General features: G+C 49.5%; 1 protein-coding gene across 2 annotated transcripts in view; it reads left to right on the top strand.

The window, feature by feature from the left end:
• FRMD1 (FERM domain containing 1) overlaps positions 1 to 15,180 on the top strand; it is a 43,734-nt gene that overhangs the window by 10,799 nt on the left and 17,755 nt on the right. For both annotated transcript variants that reach the window (XM_075411932.1, XM_075411931.1), the window contains exons 3-4: positions 4,436 to 4,526; positions 13,450 to 13,529. In XM_075411932.1, coding sequence (XP_075268047.1) covers positions 4,436 to 4,526; positions 13,450 to 13,529 — 171 coding nt within the window. The remainder of the gene's footprint in view (positions 1 to 4,435; positions 4,527 to 13,449; positions 13,530 to 15,180) is intronic.

Here is a 15,180-nt window from a genome sequence, read left to right as displayed (position 1 = left end):
ATAGCAGAGGTGCAGGCTGGCGTGCCAGAGGGCAGCGTGCCGGCAGGGCTGACGATGCCGCCGCTCCTCACCGTTCCCAGACCCTGAGCTGGGCGAGTGGCCCTTCGTCCGTCGCTGGGCCACGCTCCATGGAGCAGAGCTTAGACCATATGGTAAATCCTGGATACCTGCAGTTTATCATCCCTAGAGCAGGGGTGCCCTCCTCCGTGGGGGAAGCGGGACCGGAGGCATGAGCGGGTTTGGCCATCACCGTTCGGTTTGGACCGGTGTGAAGTGAGCACTGGTTGAACGTCGTGCCTGCTCCCTGTCCAAAGAGTCGGGGCGCCTCAAGCACCGCCGTCTGGTCCCGCAGAGGGGTCCCTGCTGGGGCTCCCCTCGGTAGCTCTTTCAAAGACGCTTTCCCTCTTTGCTTCTGCTGCCCCTTGCTTTGGCAGCTGGGAAGTAGAGAAAACGTGTGCGTGGAGATGCCTGTGTGTGAAAGGGAATAGCTGCCTGCGCTAGAACATGAGTCCTGGACGCACAGTTGTGTCCTAATTGCATAGAGAGTGAAACATGACCTGTTACAGCTGGGCAAGGCACCAAAACCAGCTTTTCATTTAGCTTCTGTCTTTACCACAACACCCCTTCAAAACAACAACAAAAATTAAGATTTCACAGCTGGAGAGATCTTTTTTTTTTTATTTTTCAAAGGAACATCAAGGCAATTTTCCAGTGATGTTGGTAGAACCCAGATTTAATTAGCACAACCACAGATGATACTCTGTGCATTTATTAGAATAATAATGCCACTACTTAAGATTTCCAAAGCCTTTTAACCTCTACAGTGTGGAATGCAAATACTAAACAAGCTTGCAGCTCAGTGAGGTAGGTAGGAATCGTTATCCTTCCAGCAGAATAAATTATAGATCCTTCCCGCGATAAGCACAGTGTTTATGCAGGTAACTCCTTTCACCCCCCCTCCCATATAAATTCCACCCTTCCAGATAAGAGTTTACCTATATGTGTTTTATGTGGTCACATGTAGGTTGAAGCCTGCTCTTTAAAATGGATTTGTCTGATGCCCTTTACAGATAGCACTGTTGAAGAGAGGAGAGCGGGAGCCATTTTAAAGTCTCTTCCCCCATAATGAGGTATCTTTAACGTTGACATTCACCTTTCTGGATGTACAGGGGAATGCGAGAGGGTGAGGAGGAAAACTGTCTTCGCGAGACCAGCTGTGACCGTGAGGAGAAGCAGAGCAGTGAGGGGAACCAGTGGGTGCTGCAGCTCTCCAGTCGCCCTGAGGACAGCGAGGTGGGGTGGGAGGTTGCTGCTGGGGAGGCTGAGCACAGAGCAAAGCAGCCTGCCACCGGGGAGAGGAGTACGAGTATCGGGGAGATGGAGTGAGTACCGGGGGGCTTAAGCCAGCTGCGAGGGAGAATGGTGCAACTAAAAATGGCGTGGGTTGCACTAAAGATCCTGGAGGGGTATCCAGTTTGTTCAGTTTTGTTAATCTGCCAGCGTTGTGGCTTTCTCCCTGATAGTTTTGAACCTGTTGATCGATATCAACTGGTTTTTATGACTAGGTTTCTGAAAACTTTGTGGGGTGCTAGCAGCTGAATGAAGGAGAGAGACCCGTGCTAGCTAAGATCCGGCTGCCAGCGAGGGGAGCAGGGCAGGCAGCCACCCTCCCCGTGGCTGTGTAGTTCAGGAGCTGCCACGGCAGATGCTGCTCTTTGCCTGGCTGCTGGATAGCAGGGAGGGTGAGCAGAAATTTCTGGAGGGGAGGATGTCTGGTGAGGTCCTGTGTGTTGGTGAATTGCAAGCCTAGGTCTGGAGTCTTTCAGTTGTTCTGTGAGCGGGACAGCTGATGTTTTAAAGCATATGGACCTGGAATGATAGAGAAGGGTAACCAATACGTGTGAATATTTGCACACAGGATGACCCTGGAGTAGGAGTGACCTTCTGTAAACTTGCACTTGACTTCACTTGGAACTAAATTTCGTGTGTAAAGAAGCCCTGAGTCTGACATGGGGCAAAGCCAAGTGTCAGGGGAAGGAACGATTCATGGCATGTCTGGGATGGAGCTTGGCACAGGAACCATTTGCAAAGGGAGGGGAGGCCAAAGAGAAGCGCACAGATGAAAAATGCAAAGGGAGATGTTGGTTGCTTTGAGCAGAGGGGAAGGCAGGAGGAGGGAACAGCAATTGCAAGTGTAATCAGTACTGCATAGCCTTGGTGGCTGGGAGGAAAACTCGATACAGAAGGGATGTGCCAAAAGGAGAATGGACAAGGTGGTAGCTCACATACCTGTTGTGCAAGAAATCTGATTAAATCACTGCTTTAGAGCTGAGTGTCACAAAACGTTGAAGTGCTCAGTTCCCTAGAACTAAGTATCTTAAAGCAGGTTTTTTCTTCCCTTAGCATGCCACTTAACAGAATTCATCTGGTCACGTAGCTTTTACATAGAGCCCTGTGCTGCCAGTGACACTTGTGTGCGCAGAACCATTTGGAGGGTAGGTCACCTCTTCCTTAGTGAGTCCTTCCCAGGTAGGAGAACATGCTTGGAGCTTGCTTCCTTGAGAAAGGAGGCAGATCCGTGCCCGACCTCCCCTTCCAGCTGTGTGTTCTTGGTGGTTGAGCAAACGGTGTGTTAGGTGTGAGCAGCAAAGGTTTCAAAGCTGCCGATAAAGCTTTAGTGAGTGGCCGGCTGGTGACGCCTTGTCAAGTAGAAGAAAATGAGTCTATAAATGATCTCTGGTTTCCCATTGTCCATGTCTAGTGACATGGTACGTGCTGGGGCAGGGAGGGGAGCACAGCCGGTTTCTGGGGAGCCTGCACTAAAAAAGTTTGAAGAATTATGGTAGCATTTAGCTTGATGACGGTGATTAGTTCAGTCGGCTTCTGCCCCGTCGTCTTCGTTGCTGTGAAGGTAGCACGGCACTGTCCCCCCTTGGGAAGGCTGCCCTGCTGCTGCTGATCTGCATCGTCCGTCATGAAATTCAGAGGTTCTGGCCCGTTTCGCAGCTGGTAGCACCCAGGGCTGAGCTGAGCTTGTCCGTGGTGGTGATGGTGTCCTGCTCTCCCCTCCCGCTCTTCCTCACAACTCCCTCCCCGATGCCTCTGAGGGTTGAGGAGTTGAGGGATTTTGTGCCGGTGGTTGTCTGTCTGTCTGTGCTTCTAGGGTGGTGCGACGGCACGCTCCTACCCCCTGCAACCACCACCCAGGCTCTGGTCCCCTGCGGCAGCGTGGGCTGGTGCCTCTGCTTTCCCTGGGCTCCCGTGCGCAGCGTGACGGGGGACACGGGGACTAGAGCATCTCAGTGTGGCGTGGAAAGAGCTCGTAGGCTGTCGGTGACAGCTTCGGAAGATGAAGATGTTAATTGCTGTGTGACCAGAAGTTAGCAGGGCACAGAGCAAGCTCTCCTGTGTAGGGTACAGAGCAAGCTCAGCTGTGACCCGCGAGCTATTTCTGCTCAAACCATGAAGCCTTGGGTTGGTTTGTGTGCTTTTGTTTTCACCAAATGAAAGTTTTCTTTTTTGTTTTTTCTCTTAACCTCTCAAGAAAAATAAATATCTGCAGGAGGGCAGTGTTTTCATACTCGTAATTACAAACACGCTTTTTGTAAGAGCACCTGTAAATAACCTGGTCAGTGCTGCACAAACCTAGGGCTCCAGCAGCGCTCCAAATTCTTATACAAAGATGCCAATAGAAGAAGAGCTACTGGAGCTACTGGAGAGAGTCCAGCGGAGGGCTACGAGGATGGTGAGGGGACTGGAGCATCTCCCCTACGAGGAGAGGTTGAGGGAACTGGGCTCGTTCAGCCTGAAGAACAGAAGGCTGCGAGGGGACCTTATAAATGCCTACAAATATCTGAAGGGTGGGTGTCAGGAGGATGGGGCCAAGCTCTTTTCAGTGGTGCCCAGTGACAGGACAAGGGGCAATGGACACAAACTGAGGCACAGGAAGTTCCGTCTGAACATGAGGAAGAACTTCTTCCCTCTGAGGGTGACGGAGCACTGGAACAGGCTGCCCAGGGAGGTTGTGGAGTCTCCTTCTCTGGAGATATTCAAGACCCGTCTGGACAAGGTCCTGTGCAGCCTGCTCTGGGTGACCCTGCTTCGGCAGGGGGATTGGACTAGATGACCCACAGAGGTCCCTTCCAACCCCTACTATTCTGTGATTCTGTGATTCTGTAATAGAAGGAACTTTTAAGTTCATGTCTTGCTGAGCCACTTTGCACTGTGAAGGAAGGAGAAGGACACGTTAAATATTATTATGTGATAATAGCAATCGTACTGAAAACAAAGCTTGTGCTGTGGTGTGTTTTTTTTGTTTTGTGGGTTTTTTTATTTGCTGTGGTACCCAAAAATGTAATGGCCAGTGTAAAGAAGGAGAATTGCTCTATCCAGGTGCGTGAGCCATCTGTAACGTTGGATTGGTTGTTTCTTTCAGGTCAAAGCCACTGGACAGGAGCTCTTTCAGCAAGTTTGTGATCTAGTGAAGATTAAAGAGCCTCACTTCTTTGGCCTCAGCATTGTTAAAAGTAAGCAAACTCAGTGCGTGGAGCAAATGACTTGGCAAGCGTCCACAGACCCGCTTGTGTATTTACAGTGTGTGCATATAGACACAGCGGCCGTGCCTGCGGGGAATTTGATTGTAATAAGGTCACAAAGTATGTAGATTATGCACAGGCTGCTCGGAGCTCTTTTGATCTTTGGTATGTGGGCAGACAAATTGGCAGAGGGGGGGGCTTTTGTTCTCCTCCTTTGTTCTTACGGTTCCACTTCTTTGTGGGGTTTTCTTTCTCTCCTGTAGCCGAGTTGCTAGCCAACATATTTGTCACTGAATTCAAAACTGTCAGTAGCTGAACAGGAGGTGAATTTTGAAAGGGCTTTGGGGCTGAAAGTGTTACTTATCTTCTGAAGTCACACGCAAAGAATGTGGCACCAGGAGGAGGAAATTCAGATGGTTTGAGGGGACTGAATGCATGTATGGGGGGCAGTGGACTTTGAGATACCGCGTGGGAAATACAAAACCGCTTAGTCCGTGGGTTGAAGTCCTGTCTGCTTCACCCTACGGCGCAGTATTGACCAGGGAACGGTGTAAGATGATGCCTGAAAGGAGCAAACTGATATGAGATATTACATTTCTGGGATGGTGTGTGCATTGGCACCCCAACCAACTCCTAGTAATTAGAAATGGATCTGTTGTCCTCCTTATCCTGCCTCCCCACATTTCTTAAAAAAAGTGGAAAGGACTTTTCTTCCCTCCAAAATTTTGCTCAAGTGTGTTATTACTCACTACTGCAACTCTAGGCACTGTGTCATTGGAATGAGAATAGTCTTTTATGAGTCCTTCTAAATAAGTTTTCTTTTGCCTCCTGATGAGTATGAGGGATAAAACAGTTTCTGTGGAAAGTTTACTTGTCTCATGTCCTTTCTGCTCTCATTCTCTAAGGGCTTTTGCTTTTTTTGAGCACAGCACTCACACTAAGGCTGGTGTAGTAAGCTGGTTATCGCTGGAAGGTTTGTAGAGTCTCCAAGAGATTCCATCAATGTAGCTAACAAATGTATCTGTGCGTTTAAGCCAGCTCAGGTTTTTGTATGTGAGGAAGACCTAAATGCTCTTAACTTTTTTCACAGATCGACTGTGTTCCCGTGAGTCCCCACCTCTGCTGCCTTTTTATAACACCAGTTTTTCCCTATTCCACCTGGAGGACGTCTCGGGTGAAACTGGAGCTCCTGTCCTCCCCTGTAAGACAGGGCAGTTTCATTCCCATTTTCTTCCAAGGAGCTGCTCGTCTCCTCTGTTCCTCGTGTTTGTCTCTCTTTTTTTCTCTTTCATATCTTTCTTCTTTCATGTTTTCTGCACCCTGCTTTTTCCTTCCCTGCCACCTTTTGCGCGGAGCAGCTTCCTTCACCCTGTCAAGCCCAGGGGTTCTGGCCCCAAAAGACCCTGTTGTGGCAGATGCCTTTCAGCCAGTTGGAAGTGCAGTGTAGCTACCCCAACCCAAAGAGCATAATAAAGCTGTGCTAACTAGACCTTGAAGTGTATTGCTCATAGCTTTAAACGTAAACAACCTTCTTGCTTCACAGAAGTGTTCTTCTTTTTTAGAGCAGCTAATTCTTCACATAGCCCTTAGAAAAATGTCAAGGAAAAGAGTTGCAGGAGCCCAGTAGCCTGAATTAACCTCTGTTTTTGTTTTGTTTTGTTTTCCTTACTGTTCCTCACTCCTGCTTGTTGTCGCTCAGTTTGTAAAGCTGCTTAACTGAAGGCTCCTCGTGCTCACCCTGACTCCTCCTGACAGCCATCTCCCGCCGCCGCCCAGGCAGGCGTCAGGATTTTGGATGAAGAGATTTATTTTCCTTTGAGCCTCTGTTTAAGAAACTGTTGGGCACGGACAGCAGAGAAGTGTCAGCCGTGGGTTTCTCAGCCTGAATGGCCGTAGCCACCAGGGAGGCTGCAGCCTGCTCACGAGCGAGGGAGCAAACCCTGGTCTGTTACTGCACCCTCTGGTCCCTGCCTTTAGTCTGCAAAAGTCCAGTATGCTGCTGACTGGAGTCTCGTGGGGTGGCTCTTAGGGTTTTCTTTATTTTGTTTTTAAAATAGCTCCAAGTTTATTACTGTAGAGCTGTAGCAAAGGAAGTCTTTGGGGTTTTTTGGTGCCAAACTGGATTTCCCACCTCCCTGTTTTGGCCAGCAGACTGGTGATCATCTCCCTTGCTGCCGGTGGTAAGTGATGTCTTGCTTCTGTTGCAAACCTAGCACGCTCCATCTCTGCTATTTGGAAGCAGCCTTTAAGGCATTGCCTGCTTTTCAGGGGTTTTTGGTTTCACGGCAAGCTGTCGTCTCCAGAAGGGAAAGCAGCCTGGTCAGGTTGTGGGGAGGCTGTCTTGTGGGCACTTCAGTCAGCAGCGAGTCGGTGTAGGTCCCACAGCGGCTGCGAAGGGAAGGTGTGGGGCTGCTCTGCGAGGCCAGGGCGGGTCAGATGTCCGAAAAGGGGAGAGAGGAAGCCTCCGCGGTCCACACCAAAGTATTCCTCTTCTGCACCGTGCTTTCACCTCTATGTGCTGCACCCCTAAGATGCCATTTTTGAAGAAACAACTGCCCTGTTTTAATAAGGGTGTATTTCCCAGTTTCTTAATGTCTATTTATTTTTGGCAGTGTGATGCTTCCTTATGCAGAACGAGGTTTTCTGATCCACCTTGCTGCTAATTTGTGAACAAAACCTTGACTGTCAGCAGCAGCAAGAGAATGAAAATTAAGGGATTTCTGCAGAACTGTAACCAATCACACTGGGTGGATTATCTGGATTAGGAGCCCGTCTGACCTGCAGACATTGTACAGATAGACTAATGCTCGGTTGCTCTCGTAGTAAGTAGGTGTGTGAGGGGGAGAGATTGGGCGCCTTAATCATAAACAGAAGTTTAACCCCTAAGTGTGGCAAAAATGAAAACAGCACCACAAAGCCCTGCGCAAAAGGCGAACCGTGAACGCTGTGAGATCAAAGCTCCGGGTCTTGGAGCGTGTCGTCCAGCGTTCGTTGCGTAAATTCGTTGCCTTCACTTCTCACTGTTACAGATGCTGAGGGCAAGCTTCAGGATTTCAGAGAACAGTAATAGTGGCAGAACAGAGTTTTTCACCTGTTTCACTCTTGAGCTTTTTTGTTCTCAAGACGAAAACTCCTTCAGCCAATTGTATTGGGGGGGGAAAGCTTGCATCTGTAAGAAGAATTTGATCCCTTTCAAATTAAGTTTGGGCGTGTATATTAATGGGAAGCCACACCGGCACAAGCTTGGGACATGTTGCTCTTCTAGTTTTGTCACAGATCATCAAGCAGGCTGTGCCTTCCGTGCTGCTGGAGCGCATTTTTGCCTTGCAATTTGCTCAGTGAAAGACCCTGCAGCCCTGCCAGGCTCAAGCTGGCTCTGTCGGCTTCAGCAGCTCCTCCTGCAGGGTCAGCCTTATCTGGTGCCCTGCGGGAGGTTTCCCCCTTGTTATCGGAAAGTGTATGCAGCGACACAGTTCAGTCTTCTAATCCAAAATGGATTGTCAGCAGACAAAGAACAGCCAGGCCTCCTTTGTTGTTATAACCCAGATCCATGCGATCCTGAATCTTGGCTTCTACTTTCTGGGAGCAAACCTTGCTTGACCCAGGCAGATGGAAACCCTCACAGAATCACAGAATCACAGAATAGTAGGGGTTGGAAGGGACCTCTGTGGGTCATCTAGTCCAACCCCCCTGCCGAAGCAGGGTCACCTACAGTAGGCTGCACAGGACCTTGTCCAGGCGGATCTTGAATATCTCCAGAGAAGGAGACTCCACAACCTCCCTGGGCAGCCTGTTCCAGTGCTCCGTCACCCTCAGAGAGAAGAAGTTCCTCCTCATGTTCAGACGGAACTTCCTGTGCCTCAGTTTGTGCCCATTGCCCCTTGTCCTGTCACTGGGCACCACTGAAAAGAGCTTGGCCCCATCCTCCTGACACCCACCCTTCAGATATTTGTAGGCATTTATAAGGTCCCCTCTCAGCCTTCTCTTCTCCAGGCTGAACAAGCCCAGTTCGCTCAACCTCTCCTCGTAGGGGAGATGCTCCAGTCTCCTCACCATCCTCGTTCCCTCGACTGGGAAGGAGCAAGCCTGCAGTTCTGCACCCTGCTGCTGTCTCTCTGTGTCCTCTTACCAGTTTGTCCGGCCGGCTTTCTAACAAATCCAAATGCCTGTGCTTCAGCTCCCCTGCCTCAGGGATCACCCTTCGTTTGTACAGCTACGGGTGTTCGCTTTGGCAGACCCGTGCCTCCCAGCACAGGCTTAGCGAGGAGCTTGGTGGTTAGCTCTGCCAAGACCACTCTGCCTCCAGTTAATTCTTCTGCATCTGTGTGTCCTCCAGTACTGAAGTTCATGGGTGGAATAAGCTACCGTGTGATCTTTATGTTATGTGGTTGTCTGTTACAACAAAGGGTCTCGTAAGAAGACCGATGACAACAGAAGTGCTCCATGATACCCTCTGCTGATGTCTACTCCCCAGTCCTTCCCCACTATCCCTGCTTCTGTCTCTCCTCCCTTAAATCTGCTTGGAAAGTGGCATCTCCGGAGCACTGGAACAGGCTGCCCAGGGAGGTTGTGGAGTCTCCTTCTCTGGAGATACTCAAGACCCGCCTGGACAAGATCCTGTGCAGCCTACTGTAGGTGACCCTGCTTCGGCAGGGGGGTTGGACTAGATGACCCACAGAGGTCCCTTCCAACCCCTACTATTCTGTGATTCTGTGAATTTCTTCTGTATTCTAACCTAAGATACAGCTCTGTTATGATGACTTTGATACCTCAGATGAGTTAAATGCAATGTAAGAAAAGCATGTGCAGAAAAGTGTCACCTAGAGGGAATTGCAGGGGTTCAGGTGTTCAAAAAGTGTGTAATACTCCTTGGAAGTACCTGCACGGTCCCTTCCTAGGAAGGCATCTTTTTGCCTGTACCTGCTGTCGGTTGTTTCTCCTTCAGCATCAGTACAACATCCAGCCAAGCGCTCTCCTGCCTGAGAATTGCAAGGGGTTTCTTTGCTCCTGGATGAGCAGTGCTGCAAACCATTCTGCAGCTCTTCTTGGGCAGAAGAATCCCCTGTGACACCACCAAAAGTCTGAAGATCTTTGCCTGGGCATGCCTTGTTGCTAACCATAAGATCCCATCATAAAGTTCCCGCAGTACCCATCCATCGTCAGGAATGACTGAGCCTTTGTCTCAGACTTAAGACCTCAGCAGCTCCTACCAGCCACACGACCTCGAGCTTCTTGATCTTGCCTCCTTTCCTTCTTCCCTCTGTATACCTTCTGTCTGTCCCAGGTGAAGCGACCTCAGCTAGGACCTCCCTTGCTTTACTCCCAGCTTCTGTTGTGGTTCTTCCCTTCTTCACCTGGGACATGTGTACTTCCCAGCGAAAGCTGGAAACACGAGGTCTTCCTGGACAGAGTTCCTCTAGACCCCTTAGTAAACTCATTGACCAGGTACTGAAAAGTGGACAAGGTTTCTTTCTGTTGGCTTGAAAGCTAACCCCAGGAACGTGGAGAACTTACACAGAGGTGGTGGGAGTGGATGCCATGTGGACAGTGACATTCCCCAGGCCACCAGCACTCGGAAGCCTGGGGAGCTCCTCAGGCAGAAGGAGCGTGTGGCCGGCTCTTCTTCAATAAACAATAAAACTCCATGCTGGTATTCAGGGAAGCCAGACAGGTTATGCGAGGTCTGCAGCGTGGTTGAGCGCTGTTCTTTTTTTGAGCTCGAGCTCTCCCCTAGCCCCAGCATCCCTCTGTTCTGCTCCCCATCTCTTTCCTGTTGCCTTGCAAGAGAAATAGTGGTGTTGCCACGAGGCTTCTGGCAGCGTCTGGAGAAGTTAAACATAGCCAAGGATAATTTTTTTTTTCCTTTCTCTTTAAGGCAGAAAATGCTTGCTTTCTGGAAGTTTGACTTTGCGCTAATTCAGATTTTATTTGAATCCTAATCTTCTGGACTGTCTAAATAGCCGAGGCCAGTGAAGCAATGGCAGTTTGTACCTGCTGAGCATCCAGCCCTGTTTGGATCCACAGGTCGGGCACGTTGCTCTCTGGAAGGGCAGCCGTCGGTGCATTTCTATACTGTCCTTTACAGCTCTGCTCTGAGGTGCTGCAGCGTGGTGCCCTCATCTATGTTAGCGATGCTTGTTTTCAAACCAGAGACAGTTTTAGCATCTGGCAAAAGATCTCTAAGTTTCACCACTAATCCAGTTTAAGCACAAAAAACCCCCACAACCCACGTAGGGCTGGGGAGGGAAATGCCTCTTTGTTTTTGTAGATGGAGGCTTACACTGCAGGTTGACATTCCAGTGATATTAACTTCATTAAGGCAGGAATGCAGTTCTTGCACTGGAGGGAGGACTGGGAGGAGGCTGGGCTGGGCTGGGGAAGAGCAGGACCCCCAGGGAGAGCTGATACATCGGGGTGTCCTCCTCCTTCAGCCTCAGTTATTCTTGGGGTTTATGTGCGTCTCTGGGTAGGCATGGTCATGACCTGGAGTCCTCAGGCTTGACGTCTGGGCCCTCCCAGAGCCATCTCTCTAATTAACACGGCAGAGATAAACAGGGGCTGTGGGTAAGAAATGGCTTTGCTGCGGTGGAACTGCTCCTTTTTCCCTTTCTGTCCCAGTAGCCGCATGTGATGGGATGGCTCAGGATATACCACAGTGTTTGCTGGTGCTGTCTTTCCCTGGTGGCTGAGGAATAATTCAAGTATTTCCCTAAAGGCCTCTGAGGATGGGGTAGTTCCTGAGCGAGGAGGTGAAACCTACTCCACAGCTTGTTCCAGCCATGCAGGTTCCCTACCCCGTGTCCGAGATGGCAGCTGAGCACGGTGATGTGGCCGACCCGATGCCGGCCGTACCCACCGCTGCTGTGCCAGCAGGAGCAGAGCCCGCGCTGGGGCGAGCGCCCTGCCCGGGGTGGGGGACTGGGTGCCAGGCTCCCCTCATCCCACTCTTGTCGCTTGCTGTGTGATTGCTGCTTAAATGAGCTTTGGTTTGCTTTTTAAGAAAAGCTTTACAGAGAGAGGCTTATCAGCTTGGCAGCTGACAAGGGACAGAGACAAGTCCAAGAGATGGACCAAACCCATCTCTCTCACTGACCGGGACTTCTGTCAGCTTCTTCGAGGCAGGGTTATCTGATCTGAATGGACTTGGAGAAGCAAGGGCTGGGGCCAGCATAGCCCCCCGCCTGCCCCGTCTTACAGGCAGAAGTGAAGAGGCAGGTACATCTCTGTGATTCTAAAACCTCTTGCTTTCCTTGTCAAATTAGCAAAAGAACTTCTGTATCCTTGTTTGTACATCACTTAAATTCCCACCGCTAAAATTTTCAGGACTTCTGTACAGCAGTTTCAACAGTGCTGTGAAATACAGCGTTGTGATATGTCAAGCACCGTGGTAAACAGAAGTGTAATGATATTAAAACTACAGCTGCAATGGGTACAGTGCAGGAAAGGCCATAGAGATGGAAACAGGACTTTTTCCTGGGATTGTCCTCTTTATCCGAGTCCAGTGTTACGGGTATTTTACAGAAGGCTTCCTGCTAGTGTGGGGTGCGTACCGATCCGGGCCAGCACCAGGTGTGGCTTCTCTCGCTTGAGGCGGGAGCTGAAGGAGGTGGCGAGAGGGAGTTGTTTTCCTTACTTGTTTTCTAAAAGCTGTTGAGGGAATTATTTGCTGTGTCTGCCCCTGTAAGGAACTGGAGTGCTCTGGGAGGATGGCTGCGAGGTGGCTCAGAGTCCCCTTGGAATATGGGCAGCAACGCTGGCCTCTGCCGGTCCTTCATCTGCCGTACAGACACGAGCGCAGGCTCTCATTTGGGTGTAAATCTCCCTTAGAAAATTTCATCTCTTCTTCTCTCCCTTTTTCTTGTTTGACATCAGAAAGCAAAAGCCAAAGCTTGGAAGTCTGGGCTCGTCTTCAGGGGTTGCTTTGTGAAGGGTTCTTTTTTTAAAAAACTTTTTCCCCCTTTTTTTCCCTGCTCCTTTCATGTCTAAGGAACAAGCTCTTCAACTTGGCACTTATGTCACCTGTCAAAACACTTTCCTGGGCAAGACCAAAGAGTAGAGGGATGGGTCAGGTGAATGTGCTTAGCTGGCATTGCTGCTGGAGCCTGCAACGCCCATCAGCTCTTTTTTTCAAGAGCTTTGAGAAGACTCAGGGAAAAATCTTTCACTGGCTGAGTTGTTCGGGGTTGATAATTGGTAAGCAGTGTTACAAAACGTTGGAACATTGGCTTTGAAAGCAGCGCAAAGCTCTTCCAAGACGATGTGCTTGTTCACCCTCGCCTGGGTGGAGAGCAAGTCCCGGTCCTTTGAGGCAGGTCAGGTTTCCCTTCCTTCCCTTCGTCTTTTTGCTCTGTGAAGGAGGTTGGATATGAGCAGTAGATGCCAGACCTTCTGAAGAGGGCGTTTGGGTTTGGTCTTCCTCCTCCTCCTCACCATTTTGGAGGATCACCTTCATATGTTGAGGATGGAACCCGCTGAATACCTGACTCTGTCCACTTATGCTGCGCTGGACGATGGCAGAGTGGAAGTTTGGAGAGGGCTTGCTTGCGTAATAGTAATAAAAAACCTGAATCTGCTAAACTGACAGTACAATTAACTTGGTGAGATGATGGTTCCCTTCTGTAAGTGGCTTCTTGCTTATAAAGCAAGAATTGTGCATTTCTGGCTAAGGTGTTTGGGAAACTTCAGCTCAGCATTTCGTGAATGGAGGCGTAGCTGACCTTCCTTCCCTGCTGCCTGGAGTAGCACACGTACTGAAGAGACGCCGTGCCCTCTCTTTTCCCTGCCCTGTCTATTCCCTGGTCGGCTTTGTTTTAAAGTGGATTGCTTGGAAACAACTTGTAAAGTCATCTAAACATTTCACGAATAAGAATTTCTAGTTCTTTAACGTTAAATGCTTTTTCCTCTTGTCTTTCAGATAATGAATATGTTTTTATGGACCTGGAGCAGAAGCTTAGCAAATACTTTTCAAAGGAATGGAAGAAAGAGACCACCAAAGTAAGACAGATGTTTAATTTTGGAGGCTACCGCCTTTGGTATTGGACAACACAGTGAAATGAAAGCTCTTAAACTAAGGTCCATAAAGCATCTCTTGAAGATGGTCTGCAGAATGCCATTCAGCAGGAAGATGCAGTGAGTTGTGCGTGGCTGTACAATTAATTAAAAGAGCTAAAACAGCCCGTTAGACAACTTTACCTGGGCAATAGTAGCCACATGGCTGCTGCTTAGTTGCTACAGGAGTGGAGAAGGTCAGTTGGTCAGTCTTTCCTTTTGAGCTTTGCCTGTGAAGAGTCTGGAGACCTCATTGTTACCCCGAAGCAGAACAGCTGAAAATGCCCTTTTGTGACTTGAACCTGATACGAGGGAGAGGGCTGGAGCTGTTGACTCTTCCAGAGTAGTTGCAAAAGGACAGCGGGGGGAGAGGAAGGCTATTTTGTTCGAGAAGAGTCTTGGTTCTGTAAGGCTAGGCAGCCTGTCAAGGGAGGGAAAAGCTGTGTGAAATACAGACAAACCTATGTAATTGTTTGGTGTCGGTCATTCAGACATGATAATGCCTGTTTGTGTGTGTCGTTATTAGAGGAGCCGCGGTCTAGAACAAAGTCTAGTATGCAATTACATTCAGATATCTTAATTAGCTCCTTATGACTTTTTCCACCTTCCTTAAGGGTTTTCTTCTGCAGAGTAGGCACGCTCACCATTTCTGCTGCTTAGAGAAGCTTGCAGGTGACTAGTGAGGTTTGGGGATCTCGCTTCTCCCCAACAAGTGAGCATGACTTCAAAGACAGAGGCCAGCGGGCGGAGGGCTGTCTGCCAGCCAGCGAGGCTTTCCCAGGGCGGGTCTTGCTGGTCACCTCGGGATAGCCTACGCGTGGTGGTTGCTTTGAGGCTGGAGTCTTGCAACACTTTTTAAAGTCAGGGTAATTGTCGAACCTCTGGTGTGAGGTGAATCCTAAAAGGCTGAAGGAGTTGCTGTTGGCAGTACTGAAGTCTGAGAGGAGTTAGGCTGTCAGACTGGGTAAGCAGACAGGGATTTAGTTCCTATGAAAAGGTTTCAGGTGGAAAGCCCAGTGCAGCTGATAAAGTAGGGTGACTATGAACAAGTTCCAGAAATAAAATGTACCTATTTGCATGGTGACCAAACAGTTGCCACCTGCATCAGATGTGCCACGTGCCTTATTCCAGTGAGATGGGTCTGACCAGGATAGCCCTGGAACTGCCTGTCTGAGGAAAGTTACCTGTGCGAACGTTAAGGAAGCGAGTGGTAAAGTAGGAAACATGAGAGAATGAGCTAGGAAGAGATGATGTTCCTTTTTTTTTTTCCCCTTACCCCCCCCTCCCCCTGTGTTTAAACAAGCCTTTAAGTCTGAAAGGTAGGCTGTAGTTAAACCAATAACAGAACTCTTGCTGGCTTTCTTCTAACAAACATCCTCAGCCTGAAGCAGACATCAGTGTCTCCTTTTGGTCTGTGGCTGCAGGAAGGTGTGAATAACCAAACATTAGCCCTGCCAAGCAAAAGGCGAGGAGCTAATACCATGCTGGTGCACCTCGGCCTCGGGCAGTAAATGCTGAAGGCAGCAGCGTGTGTCCCTGCGGGGTGACGTGGTGCAGGCGTAGCTGGTTACTCCTAGGAGTACCCTGGGCATGCTGC

Source organism: Opisthocomus hoazin, chromosome 2 (genome assembly GCF_030867145.1).
Source record: "Opisthocomus hoazin isolate bOpiHoa1 chromosome 2, bOpiHoa1.hap1, whole genome shotgun sequence".
In the NCBI taxonomy this organism is placed as follows: Eukaryota; Metazoa; Chordata; class Aves; order Opisthocomiformes; family Opisthocomidae; genus Opisthocomus; species Opisthocomus hoazin.
Note: the sequence above shows the minus strand (reverse complement) of the source record. Positions and strands in the feature narration are given on the sequence as shown.